The sequence below is a fragment of the Carassius gibelio genome, chromosome A13, assembly GCF_023724105.1.
Source record: "Carassius gibelio isolate Cgi1373 ecotype wild population from Czech Republic chromosome A13, carGib1.2-hapl.c, whole genome shotgun sequence".
Classification (NCBI taxonomy): domain Eukaryota; kingdom Metazoa; phylum Chordata; class Actinopteri; order Cypriniformes; family Cyprinidae; genus Carassius; species Carassius gibelio.
Window position 1 is genome coordinate 22,469,969 of NC_068383.1, and position 13,493 is coordinate 22,483,461.

The 13,493-nt window shown below is 39.5% G+C and overlaps 1 protein-coding gene across 2 annotated transcripts in view; it reads left to right on the forward strand.

The window, feature by feature from the left end:
• LOC128026515 (homeobox protein Meis1) overlaps nt 1-11,766 on the forward strand; it is a 62,939-nt gene extending 51,173 nt beyond the window's left edge. Inside the window, exons 10-13 of one of the 2 annotated variants that reach the window (XM_052613755.1) lie at nt 5,516-5,578; nt 6,456-6,541; nt 7,460-7,553; nt 10,969-11,116. In XM_052613755.1, the coding sequence (XP_052469715.1) occupies nt 5,516-5,578; nt 6,456-6,541; nt 7,460-7,518 (208 nt within the window). In that variant the 3' untranslated portion in view covers nt 7,519-7,553; nt 10,969-11,116. Of the gene's footprint in view, nt 1-5,515; nt 5,579-6,455; nt 6,542-7,459; nt 7,554-10,968 lie in introns of both variants that reach the window. The other variant, XM_052613754.1, reaches the window with a different exon arrangement.
• The last annotated feature ends 1,727 nt before the right edge of the window (nt 11,767-13,493 follow it).

The window sequence follows — 13,493 nt, forward strand, 5'->3', positions numbered from 1 at the left end:
AATGGCTAGCCTCTGTTGGAGGGGGGCTGATGCAGCAGGATTAGACCAGCCGCTACTTAAGACTTCCCAAAAAGCCCCTTTACATCTCCTCTGTTTTCTTTGGCCAAGCTGTTTTGCTCTGCCAAAGTGGACCAGGTAATCCTGGTAAAGTCTGGGAATCTCTGACCACATACTCATTTAAACATTTCTGGGATGGTGACTAGAATTAAATGTGAGATTGAATCCCCCCTATTGGGGTTTAACATGATGATAGCTATGCAAATCTCACAGTTGTATACAAGAAACCTGGAAGCTAGCAAGTTTGGTATTAGATGGTGTAAGCAACTACAGCTACATTTGCAAATAAGTCAGGACACATGCCTATGTTTCTGTTATTTTCTAGCACCACACTTCAGAGCTGTAAGTGTCTAAAGAAAAATGGCATCACTATATTAACAACTAGTTCACACCCATCTTTAGGTATAGTATGTACATGGCCCCTGCTTCCCTAGACCCAGAAGAGTGGGTTCTTCTTATGGGATTTCACCACCGCAGACCAGTCTAATGCCGCGTTTCCACCTAAATTACCCGAAACATTTGTACCAGGAACTTTTTTTCCCAGGAACTCCCCCCACCCCCCCCCCCCCCCCAGACCTGTTGCTTACTGCGTTTCCACCGTGGTCTAAAGTAGAGGAAGATTAGGCAATAGTCGCCTCAATTCAAAGTACGCTGATTTTGGACTTGCATCCTCGGTAGTTCAGACTTTATGCATTAGACTTGGGTGTGTGATGTCCGCAACGACGCAAATTCGGTAATTCTGCAAACAGCAGCGTGCTTGATAACATCAGTCAGCTCGTCTTGGCTACTGCAATTTTCCTCACTGTTTATTTACAATAAAACAAAATATCAAATACCACTACCTCCTTTCGTTTTCATTTTAACATAATAATAGCTGCAGAAATATACTTAGTTCAGGGAAATATATATATATATTTATATATATATATATATATATATATATATATATATATATATATATATATATATATATATATATATATATATATATATATATATATACAGTCATTACAACAAACGATTTGCCTTTTTTTATTTTCATTTTTAACATATAGATAAATTGAATACAGACCAAAGATTACCTGTTAGATTCACCCAAAGCGAATTATATTTTATGTTTAACTAAAGAGACATCAGAGCCAGCGGCACATATAAGAAGTTCTAGCCAACTACATTTTCGCCCTGAAATACTTTTAAAATTACATTCATGACACAATAACAGTAATATTTTGATGATAAATGATAAATGGTGGTTGAAATAACAAAGCTGCATGAACTCAACCAATCGGGATGTTTAGTGCCCAAGTCCCGCCCCCGAAAGTTTCTTTGAAAGGAACTTTGAAAAAGTACTACCTCGCCAGCAGGGACTTTTTGAGGGGCAGTTTTTTAACTGGAACTTTATTTAGTTCCTGGTTCCTGTGTTGGAAACACACCGAGTACCAGGCCAAAGTCCCTAGTAAAGTTCCTGCGGTGGAAACGCGGCATAAGAAGCAGCGGAGGGGCCGTGGGGGAGGTTGATGTTATTAAGAATGTGAAGAGAGGTGAGAAAGGCAGGAATATGCAGTGCGAGGGGAGGAAGAGGGGTGTGATGTGGCTGAATGGAATTGTTTGAGGTGAGAGTTGCAAAGGGGTGTTTGGAAGTTGGTCCTTTATGTACGCCCCATTCCCCCTCGTCTATTTCCAGAAATGGAACAGGGTAACACCACCCCTCCCGGCCTGGGTTGCTGTGCACTGATGAAAATAAGTGTGTAAATGTATGTATAAGTGTGTGTGAGTGAGTGAGTGAGTGAGTGAGTGAGTGAGCGGGTGAGTGAGCGGGTGCGTAGGGGGGAGGCAAGAGTGTAAATAGAATTTGTGCAGCAAACAGCTGGACTAGTTTATTTAAGCAAAGGGAGGTCATAGCGACTGACCCCAGAGTGACTTGGAGAGAGGAGGAGTACTGGTGTTTTTTACTTTTAGGTCGAGATGAGATGCTCGTATTTATGAAATTTCTTACTAATTACTTAAGTATAAGGATCTCCAGAGCAGATTCTGATAATAAAGTTGGTTTCACCAGAGGGATCTTATTGCATGATTAGCTAGTTGCATTATAGCAGTTAGCAAGTTAAACATTGTGGAGGAAGCTACTTCAAAAACATAGTTTGCCAAGATAGAAGCTACATATTATTATCTGAAACTGTTGAACTCAAATTGAGCTATAATTTTGAAAGTTACTGTATTTACTTTTAAAGCTAGCAAAACATGGCAAACTACAGTACATTGTAGCTAGGAATCAACCTAATTTTAAATGTGTAACTATTTGATGTCAAATTATATTTTCAATTTTAAGTATAATTTATTTTTTATATTTAAAACTGGGACAAAAACTGAATGAAACTGAACAATTGTTTCTGAATATATGAACATCTCAATTAGGATGATAGCATTCATAGCCAAAAACTAGGAAAGCACACTAATTTCAATATTGTGTTAATAATAACGATTCATTCATTAAATATTATGCTTATATATATATATATATATATATATATATATATATATATATATATATATATATATATATATATAACCAGTTACTACCAAACACAGAGTTATCACTTTGACTAAGTTGATAAAGCACACTTTATTTCAACTGATAATTATCCTAAAACCATAACATCTTCTATATCTTTTCTTTTAATGCATATTTTTACTGGAGATTCCTGTAGAGCCACAGATGCAGATCTGAATCTTCAGATCATTCTATTCCTTCGGTATTACTGATATGCCTGTTTGTGGGTTTTTAATATACATGTAAATGTAGCAGAGTGTGTTGAAATGCGATTTCATGAGTGAATTTGGTCCTCCGTAGTCAAGCATGCGCCCCCTCACACAGTTTACATTTGAGGCAGAGGGAGAAAGCGAATGTAGAGGGCATATCTGAAAAAAAAAAAAAAATGACGTACTTCATATGCATTTAGATAGACATAATGAAATATAACCTTTTGTATCTTCAATCTGGATCTTTCCAGCAATGCTTATTAAATTATTCCCTAATTGGTCACGCTACAAAGGCAGCTGATGAAAAAGACAATTTCTTGCTTTTAATTGGCCATTTCATGTGGCGTTCGTGCTACACCTGTGCGTTTGTAATGAGAGTGGGATATTAGCGGAGGCCCTGGCAGACTCGACAGAGATCAGATTGACTGTCAGTGAAGTAGAATGAGCAATACAGCTCTAACACTTTACGAAACACACACACGTGCTAAAAGAATGTGAAGAACTAAACCTCTATCAAGGTTCATTTGGCTCATAAACCCTCTCATCTCAACCTTTTTTCTCGTCCTTTTAGTGAAGCCTTGTATTTTTAAACCTCCTATTTTTACCCTACTTTGGTGCCACTAGTGGCGTTTTGCTTTAAAATAGCCCCCATTGTCCCAAGCTGGGCTGAATAGTTGGCTTCATTGTGTGCCTATGGGAAGTAGAAACTGAACAGGCCATAAATGCAGTCCTATAGTGCGGAGAGGTCGCGCAAAGGTGAACTTTTACTCCTAATGGAGGCTCCAGCTTTGGCCTGGCCGAATGGCTCTCTGCTCTTTTTGATTGCCTTCTTAACCGTCAGCGCCAGGGCGTCCGCCTGACTCACAGAACAGAGCATGACCATTCTTTCTCTTTTTCCTCACACTCCTACACCCCCTCCTTCACCCTCACCATCTCTCCATCCCCCTGCCTGGTATTGTGTAGCACTTGTCCTTTGTTACAGCTTTTGGTGCATCTGGCCATAGATATAAGAAGGAATGAGAGAGGAAGCTTAAGATACCTTTAAAAAAGAAAGAAAGAAAGAAAGAACAGCCATTTCCACAATCTGAAAAAAAAAGTGAGTGGAAAAAAGGCAGAGGGAGAGCGACTGAGTGAGGGAGGAAAATCCAAACGGCAGAGGTCAGGAGATAGACAACAGTACCCCCCTCGCCCCCCCTGACCCCAGCCTGAGATGAAGGCAGTAAAAGGAATGCCTAGCCCACTCCCCCTGCTCTCCAGCCCGCTTCTGGTGATAAAACTCCAGACATTCTCTCATTTGATGATGCACTGCCATGTCAGTACCTTCCTCCCCTCATCTTTTTATTTGTATTTTTTTATAAGCCTTTAAGGTTATGTTGTAGAGTGATATTGGTGATAAATATATGAGAAAGTCTTCTGATCTCTGATCAAATAAATTTAAAGAAACAAAAACATTCTATTAAAGCTTTATGCCAGGAGAGGCCATTTTTTATAGTAAACATGAAAAGTGCCTAAAATGTTCATATTTATGGTAAACTCTAAAGGAACATTCTTGAGTGCACTTTTTCATTATTATTATTATTATTTATTTATTTATTCACCATTTTCTCAAAAGTTACATTTATTAATTAAATTATGAATATTAATAATATTATAGTTAATTATCCAAATTGTATGTTGATTACAGTTGTATGTTCCAATGGTTTAAACACAGCAAAAATGTAGAGCTGGAATGATCTGTTAGCTGGCATCTAGCATCTAGATCTGTTAGATGCCTATGCGAACATTTCTTTGTCTGTAAATCCTGCTCTTTCTCCTTATTTCTCCCTTTCTCTTTTTCTCCCCGCGTTTCTCAGCCTGAAAAGTGTAGTGGGGCTATTGTTTCCTTAAGAGTCTACTAATTCCCCCTTTAAAGGATGCAATGGAAGTGTCCAACTGTGGTAACAGCAGGAGGACATAAATCAAGTTGGGACCCCTGAGCATGGTCTCCTGGAGGTGACCAGGGTCACGGGGTCACTAGAGGGGATTTAGGCAGAACAAGGCCAGAGCACTCCGATGTATGGTGCAAGGAGGCTGGGGGTCAGAAGCTACAGGGGCCAGATATGTTTTTGTCACAAATGTTATGCACAATATGCAGAATTGCAGATCAGCCTGTTCTTTTTGGTGAGGAGGGGGGGGGGGTCTCCTCATTGAACATACAGTTTTCAGGGAAAAAGAAAACATGACTTGTACTTGTGTTCTTTGACAATGCAACAATTTTCTGTTAGCAAATATTCCCTACACACATTAATTCCTGTGGTGTATATCAACTGTGATACATCTGGCATCATGGTTTGAATGGTTCAGTGGTTTAAAATAAAAATGTAAAAGAAAAAAAAAGGAAAAGGAGTCTCTTGAACTGCATAGACTTTTCTTCAAAGTGCTTTTGTGCACTTCACTTAGTAGGCAATATATATTAAGCTAGCACAAGTTTGTACAAGTCATAAGTTTTGTAAACATGTCTGTGTTATGGAACAACTCATTGACACTCCCACTGGAGTACTAGAGGATTAGAGAAAAAATCCCTCAATTACCCCTCTGATTAGCTATCTGGGCTGATCTGGACAGCAGCAGGCTTGGACGTGACTTTGTTTGCAGAAAAAGACAGCAAAAACTCCAGTGAATTTGTAGTCATATGTTGCATCTCCTTGTTTTTTTATAGGTTCATTAACGCAAGAAGAAGAATAGTGCAGCCCATGATCGACCAATCCAACCGAGCAGGCAAGTCCCCCATAGTTTCTGTATTCAAATCCTGCAGGCGAAAGCCCCCTGCAAGCCATGCACCCGGAGGCCCACCTGCCGGTAAATACTTAGCCCAGCCTGGATGTCAACAAAGATTGACCACTAAAATCCATCCAATTAACCCAAAGCACTAATCATGCTGACTTGGGCACTATATAACCCAGTGACGAAGAGAAGCAAGCAAACACACACGGTGGATTAAACTATTGAAACAATAACTATAACTGGATCCTCTCGATGGCACACATTATACTGTTTATTTAAACTTCATATTTTATTTTATAGTGGCAATGTTTGCCTCCCAGTTCAGTTCTTCCTGTCAGTGAACAGTGTCCCTGGTGCATGGCTTGTTGTGGAGTGCTGTAAAGTTTATTACCTGTAATAGGGTTCAGGGGGCAGGGTTGCATTAGGGACTCAGTAAAGTTCAAAGGCATTCATTGGGGTTGAGCTGTTGTTTTTGACCAAATAACCCCCAACACACACACACAAATGCAAACAAACACTCACACTCACGACAGCGTGAACTCACAGTAAGTACATCTCAGTTAGCCTGTGTGGGTAAAAAAAACAATATACAGTATCACTTAGGTTTTCTTCATATTTCTTGTGTTGTCTAAAAAAGTTTCCTTTATCTATAGAAAATAGGCTTAGGGTTTTTTTTTTCTAGTGTTTAAGCTTCATTGGGCATGTTCTGTCAAATTTTGGATCTCTCATGAAGTCCAAGGAAACTGTCTGAAATGCTTTAGTCTGCATATGTGTTAACAGATGATGTTTCTCCAGTGACTTAAACTTAATTAAAAGCACTAATTGACCACTGTTCGTTTGCCCCACATTCCCTGACCATGCCCTCTTGCAGTAAGTCAAGGAGCTCCCTACACCCCAGATGGTCAGCCCATGGGAGGCTTTGTGATGGACGGCCAGCAGCACATGGGAATCAGACCACCTGGTAAGACCTTGGCATGTCTTCTCCTCTGACATCTCCCACCTTCCCACAAGCCCCCTCCTTCTCTTCCTCACTACCTCCTTCTTTAGTCTGATTCTAAGACCCTTGGCTAGCATAGGTGTGGTCCAGTGCATTACACCCCTTTTTCCCTTCATGTTTCCTTTCTGAGACCTTGGCTTTCTAATACCCATCTTACTAGAATTTGCTCTTCTCTCTGAATCCAAGCTTTTACCACCCTGTGCAACTGGTCACTGTTGCTAACTACTCAGCCCCCTCCCTTGCCAGTTAAGCTGCAGGATTTAAACAAAGCTAGGCTTCCTTCCAACCTTTGGCCTTTGAATGCAGTATTTACTTGTTTGTTTACTTACAGTATATGTGACCCTGGATCTCAAAACCAGTCTTAAGTCACTGGGGTATATTTTTTATCAATTAAATATATATTAATATGGGTCAAAAATCGATTTTCCTTTTATGCCAAAATCACTAGGATATTAAGTAAAGATCATGTTCCATTACATATTTTGTACATTTCCTACCATAAATATAGCAAAACTTATTTTTTGATTTGTAATATGCATTGCTCTTAATTAATTTGGACAACTTTAAAAGCAATTTTTAGCACCCTCAGATTCCAGATTTTCAAATAGTTGTATATCAGCCAAATATAGTTCGATCCTAATAAACCATACAACAATGGAAGGCTTATTTATTCAGCTTTCATATGATGTATAAATCTCTTAAGACTGGTTTTGTGGTCCAGGGTCACATATTGTCTTATTTATACCATATGGTGTTCTTCTTTTTACTTTTAATAAATGGGGGATTGTGCTTTTGTTTCTTTACCTCCTGTCTCTGAGCTGTGGTCTGTTGATTTTCTCATCTTTCGGCATCTTCTTCTTCGATTGTTTTCTCTCCTTCTAGGGCCTATGAGTGGGATGGGCATGAATATGGGCATGGAGGGACAGTGGCACTACATGTAACCTTCTAGTTAACCAATCGCAAAGCAATGGGGGAAGTAAGTACAAAAGCAGGGTCACCAAGCATCCATAATTTGTGACTTGTTTTCAGCAATTAATTTGGACTGCGTTTTCGAAATGGGAGAAACAAAAATCTCTCTTTTCCTCCAGAAAACAAGCTGCTTTCTCCTGCTTATCAATACTAATATTTCCTGTACTTGTGGGTGACTCACTCTCATGAGGAGTTTTTATGCTTGTGTATGTTTATGATCGGTGTTGCCCTTTCTTACTTCTGAATATTTTTGTCCATGTTACTAAACAGTGCATAAAGTCATATAAAAAGGGGAAATGAGTGTGGGTGAAAGAGAAAGAGAGCAGGAGGAGGAATAGCTGTGTGGGGAAAGAGGCAATGGAAGGTGGGGGGATTGAGATTGGGGTTTCGGTCAGAGAAGGGGAGGGGTGTGTTACCATAGCAACAGACTGATTGCCAAATGTAAGCAGTCTGCAGCAGTGCAAGAAGAGAAAAGTGCATGTCCCCAAAGTGTCATAAATCTGTCTCCCTACAGTTGATGCATGAGTTACATTTATACACCAACCTGCGAGGCAACGCACAAAGAACCACTCTCTCACCCTGCAGCCAAATACATAGCCACACATTTGGAAATTATGTCAGTCTTGCGTGGAATGTTTTAGGTGGAGCTGCTTCTATCGACCCTGACTTGGTCCACTATTTTCTTGTCTGTCTTTCCTAATAGGATTACTAATGGCAAAGGCAAAGGAGATGAAGGAGTGCAAAATGGAGGTGTGCACAGCAGGGTACACAGCTTAGTCCAGCCTAATTGACTATATCCAAATTAAATATGCCATCACAAGCGGTGTGACAAATGGATTTGACTTATTCAGTATACAAAAATAGTGATCATTAATGCAGCCAAGCACAGAATACCTCTGTTGTCAAAGAAACTCTCTACTTCACTGTCTTTACAGAGAGTCATAGGCTGATGACACAAGCTCTGTGCTTTTAAATTGTCACGTGCCCACTTTGTGTGCGTATCTAAACACTGAGAGTGTTTCCCGGTGTCCAAATGGCTGCTTACAGCAGCTGCTGTAGTTCCCAGAAGAGACGAGAGCAACCTGCTTTAAACAGCCTCAATTTGCTTGCCGAATTCTGTAATTGGGCCGCGTTTAGAATCTTAGATGAGATGGGTTGAGGGGAAAAGAGAGCGGGCGAGAGGGGGAAATGAGGAAAGAAAAGAAGGCAGAGTGTGACAGAAATATGTCGCCATGGTGAAGAATGCCTTTTCTTTATGGCTTTATCACTGGCATTTCCTAGCTTGTCTAATTTAAATGTTGTTCCTATAGTTTCTAGGTCAATTAAATGTAAGTGATGTGTTTTATACTTCACAACCAATTAGGTTATTAAAAAAAAAACGTATTTGATTAAGAGACCAATGATTCATTAGTTGAGGAATTCTCCTCAAGGCGAGATTAAGCAGTTATTTGCTGGGAAGTCCCAAAACCTAAAATGAAGGTGTTCCAAGCAGTCACACTGCAACATTACTTAAAACCAAAGCCAATTAAACCTACTTAGCAAAGCGTTATGCTTTCTGCCCATGACGATTATAGAGCTTATAGCTCTCCAAAACAATACACCTGTCAGCGTGGATAAAGCCTAACTACTCAACCAGAAAAGGGCAAGCCTTTGATAAGCGAGGGAATGACTGTTTTATGACCATTTCCCCCCGTACCGTTCTTTGTGTTTCTTAAACAAAATTAGCCAAGGGTGGCCAGAATTTTTTCATTTTACTTTCAAGACAATAGTGAGCACAGAGAGCATTAATTATGGGCATATGGACAAAAATGTTTCCCTCCCCGTCCATACTTGAACGCAGCTGGTATGCTCTGGTGAGCTGGAAGCTCTGCTGGAGACTCCTTTGTCTGAAATTTCATTGCTCCCATTCATTAAACAGAAGTTTGTTAACCTTTTGCAGGGTCAAGGTACCCATTTTCTGCTCTGAACTTTTACTTTTAAGGGGGGAAAGGGTCCTCTGGGATTTGGCTCCTGTATTGTCTATGTCAAACATCCCCTGTTGATTCGGTCCCATGGCACTTCTGAAAATAGACAGGCAAAGGAACTCAATGTATTGATTGACTTATTAAGTGATAAACCACATTTGCAACGTGTGCCCTTTTAACATCCAAGCATTGCTTTTCTGATGAAGTGGATGTTTTCCCTCCTCACCAAACAACGTGTTCAAGGATTGAAATCAAATACAGCTGATGACCCCTCAAAAGCTCAGGTCAGGCCTTTAGTAGTAAATAATTGCAGAGGCATAGAGATTACCGCTTCACATGCTAGTGCAAAACACCAACCATTATATATGCCATTCTACGGCAGAAACCTAATGACCTACAACCAAAGCAATAACAAAAGGGCAGTTTTTTTTTTTTTTTTTACTTGAGGTAGATTTGTTGCTTTGTATTGTCGCTGTCACAGGGGTAGTAGCCTTTCTGCTTGTGGCACGTGCACGCACCCAGGTGAGACCTCTCAAGTGACAGCCTTTGTAAATTTTCACCTTACGTCTTTAATTTAAGCACAATGGTGGCGTTTCTCTGAGGGGCTCTCAGAGCGAGCCACAGAACTTTGCTCATTGTGTTTAAATTGAGATAAGTGAGGGGAGAATGAAGAATAAAGGCATGGCTTATTTTACCTCATTTGTCATTGTTGTAGCATCCTCTGGCATAAAGACTTAGCTCGTGGACACGTAGCAGTTAATTTCCTCCTATGTGCCAGTTAGTGATAGACTTCACATTCATATAATTTTGAAGGTACAACCTTTACTAGCATGGGATTAAAATGTGTAGAGAGAATAGATTTATGGATGAAAAATTATTGTTGTAAAATTATCATCAAGTCAGTGCCTTTTAAAATATAAACACATCATAGTCACTTTTATCCAGAGGGGAGCCAATTATAAAGATTTCATCATAGCATTGTTCTCTGAAATGAATATAAAATTAGCAAATCAAGCCTAATAACAGCTAGATATCAACCTCCTGATTGACCTTACAGTTGTGAAGGACAACCTTCCGGTTGAGTAGTCAGGTATGACTGTGGCAGATTCCAGATCTGATGGCTATGGCACTGAGTAGAGATCCCTGGTGCAGGCAGCAGTAAAGTGCTATGTTCAGGCCAGTGAGTTAGTCCCTAGAGAGCCACCCTCTCCCACTACACGGATTCCTCTTCTAGTCTCATCCCATTCATTACAGAGGACGGTCCTCTCTCCAAGGCTTCTCTTACAACCACATAACTCATATTATTTCCATTGCTGTGATTGCAGAGTCACCAACCTTCCTTGTAAAGGAAACAATTGGATTGATGACCTCCCAAAATATAATATATACAATGTTATGACTATTCCAAATGCATCAACAATAATCGCTATAATCTTCTTCTCTTTGTTTGTTCCCTAGGACTACAAGGCATGCCAGGGGATTACCTGTCACACAGTGGCCCGGTGGGTATGGCTATGGGGCAACCAGGCTACGGCGCCTCCCAGATGCCCCACCACCCTGCTCAGTTGCGGCCCGGCCCTCCCATGCGTTCCTACATCCCTGGACATCCCCACCACCCAGCGATGTTAATGCATGGAGGACCACCTCACCCTGCCATGCCCATGTCAGCCTCTAGCCCCACTATGTTCAATCCAGGAGACCCTACTATGGGAGGACAATTCATGGACATCCATGCCCAGTAATTTACTAAAATGGATTCTTTAAATGACTGCTACGGATAGAAGAGGAGCTGCGATTGGTTTTTCTGGGGCTTGCCAAGCACGATTATATACTGACTTGTTACAGAGATGGAGAAGCTTGCATCTTGGCTATAGATTCGGACTAAGAAAGAAGCACGATTCCTGTATACTATAGGACACTTTAAAAAGGAGGTGCCCTTTGCGTAGACACAAAAAGAGAGAGATTGAATTTATTACTATATCAGCCTCTAAAGTGGAGGGATGAGGACATACTGTATACTGTTGTACAATTGCATTGGACTTTCGTATGAACTGGGAAAAAAGTATTGTAAATGCTATCTTATTGTTCTGCATATTATGTTGTTTCTAATAGATTTTTTAAAAAAAGGATGTGAACATTTTTTTTTCTTTCCACACTATGTGTGTGCCATCTCCATAGACGTTTGGCCTCCTCCATAAATCACTTTGCGTTTAAACAAGAAAAAAAAAAAAGTGAATAAATCAATAATTCATTGAATACATGTTTGCCAGGACATTTTTTTTTTCATTTTTTGTCCTGCAGGAGGGCAGATTTACCATGATCCATCACAGCCTTAGGAAGATACTGAATGCTGTCCACCTGTCTGAGCCACATCCTCCTGCCTTTCAGGAGGTCTCCATTTTGCATTCCCAATTTGTACATCATAATGGTACTGCCCCCACATCATTGGAACCAATGGAAATTATTTTAATTTGCCTTTATTGGATGTGTGAGAAGCTGAATGTGAAGAACAAGCATGTGTGTGTGTGTGTGTGTGTGTGTGTGTGTGTAAAGCCAACCCATCAAACTTTTAGAATTTAAGTTATAAATGGGATTTGGAATTATTTTGATTAAGAAAACCTGTTTTTTGGGATATTGGTTTTACTTGTTGCTATCACGTATTTGAATTTTGAAGAGTTTATGTATACATTGTAAATGAATAAATTTTGTGTAAAAAAAGGGGGAACTATTTTTCATACATTTGTGGTTTCTGGGCCTGGTTTAATTTGATATAGGACTGGTTCATTTGAGGGTGTTAACTGGCCAAAACTTTCAGGTTGTGTATGACTGTCATTCACAAAATACTATAAATCATTTAAATAGTTTGGGTTATTTAATTCAATGAGGTTTTCAGATACGAAAAAAACAGTGTAGTACTCTATTTCATTCAAAAAATTGTATCAACACATTATTTAAATCATTATCGGACATTAGATATCTTTATTTTCTATACTTAAAATCTTAAAAATAGTTATATTATTATTATTTTTGATAACCTGGATTATGTTATTTTGCCACCCTTGCAAAATTCTCCTGATCTAGTTCCAAATCTGATCTAATTCTCCAAACTTTACAAGTGTTCAAATTTGTGATATGATCAAAACTATAATCTTATGTAGGTGTTTGAATCAAATGGCTCCATAAACCACCTATAGATTCAGCCAGGGGTTGTAATTTGAGAATGATGTAAAACAGTCCAATCCCATTGAACATTTTTGGGTCACACCTGACCACCTTCAGCTGTGTCCACTGAGTATTTAAATTCTGAGTAACACAAATGAACAGGAAGTTATTTTATGAGTAGTATGTAATTACAAATTGTTTGTTTTAGGCTAATTAAGTCTAACAACAAAATGCAAGTTATTAGAAAACATTAATGTAAAATGTGAACAAGGTCTGAACATGATCGAGGATCTTAATGCACAAGGTGAGTCCAACTTTACAACTAGGCCTATATATTAAAATGTTTGTCTAAAAGCTGCTAATTCAATGTCGGTACGTTTGCTAATGAGCAACAAATGTGGGCCGTTCGAAGGAGGCTCAAACGGGGGGCTAGATGAGGGGACGGATAAAGTAAGAATTATCCCTCCTTTAGCATTAAAATTCATTTAGATAAAATTGCCACAAACATTTAAATAGGAAGATTAGTTCCCCCTCACGCCTTATTTCACTCACTCAATGGCTCCGTCAAGAGCACTTGAAACGGCATTATCATTTGCAGTTTCCAAGCTACCCGCGAAAACCGAGCTCTTAAATAATTCTAAATCAGACTCAACTATTCTAAATGTATGTTTACGATGGATTCGATACGACCACGACAGAGAAATGTGGTATATTCTTGTGGGAATGTTTGAAAAGCTTACCCAGCTTATAACTAAATGGGTGACGCCATGCTAAACTATAATAAATCAATAAGTTCCCTTTCTTTAACTTGTCCCTCGGTG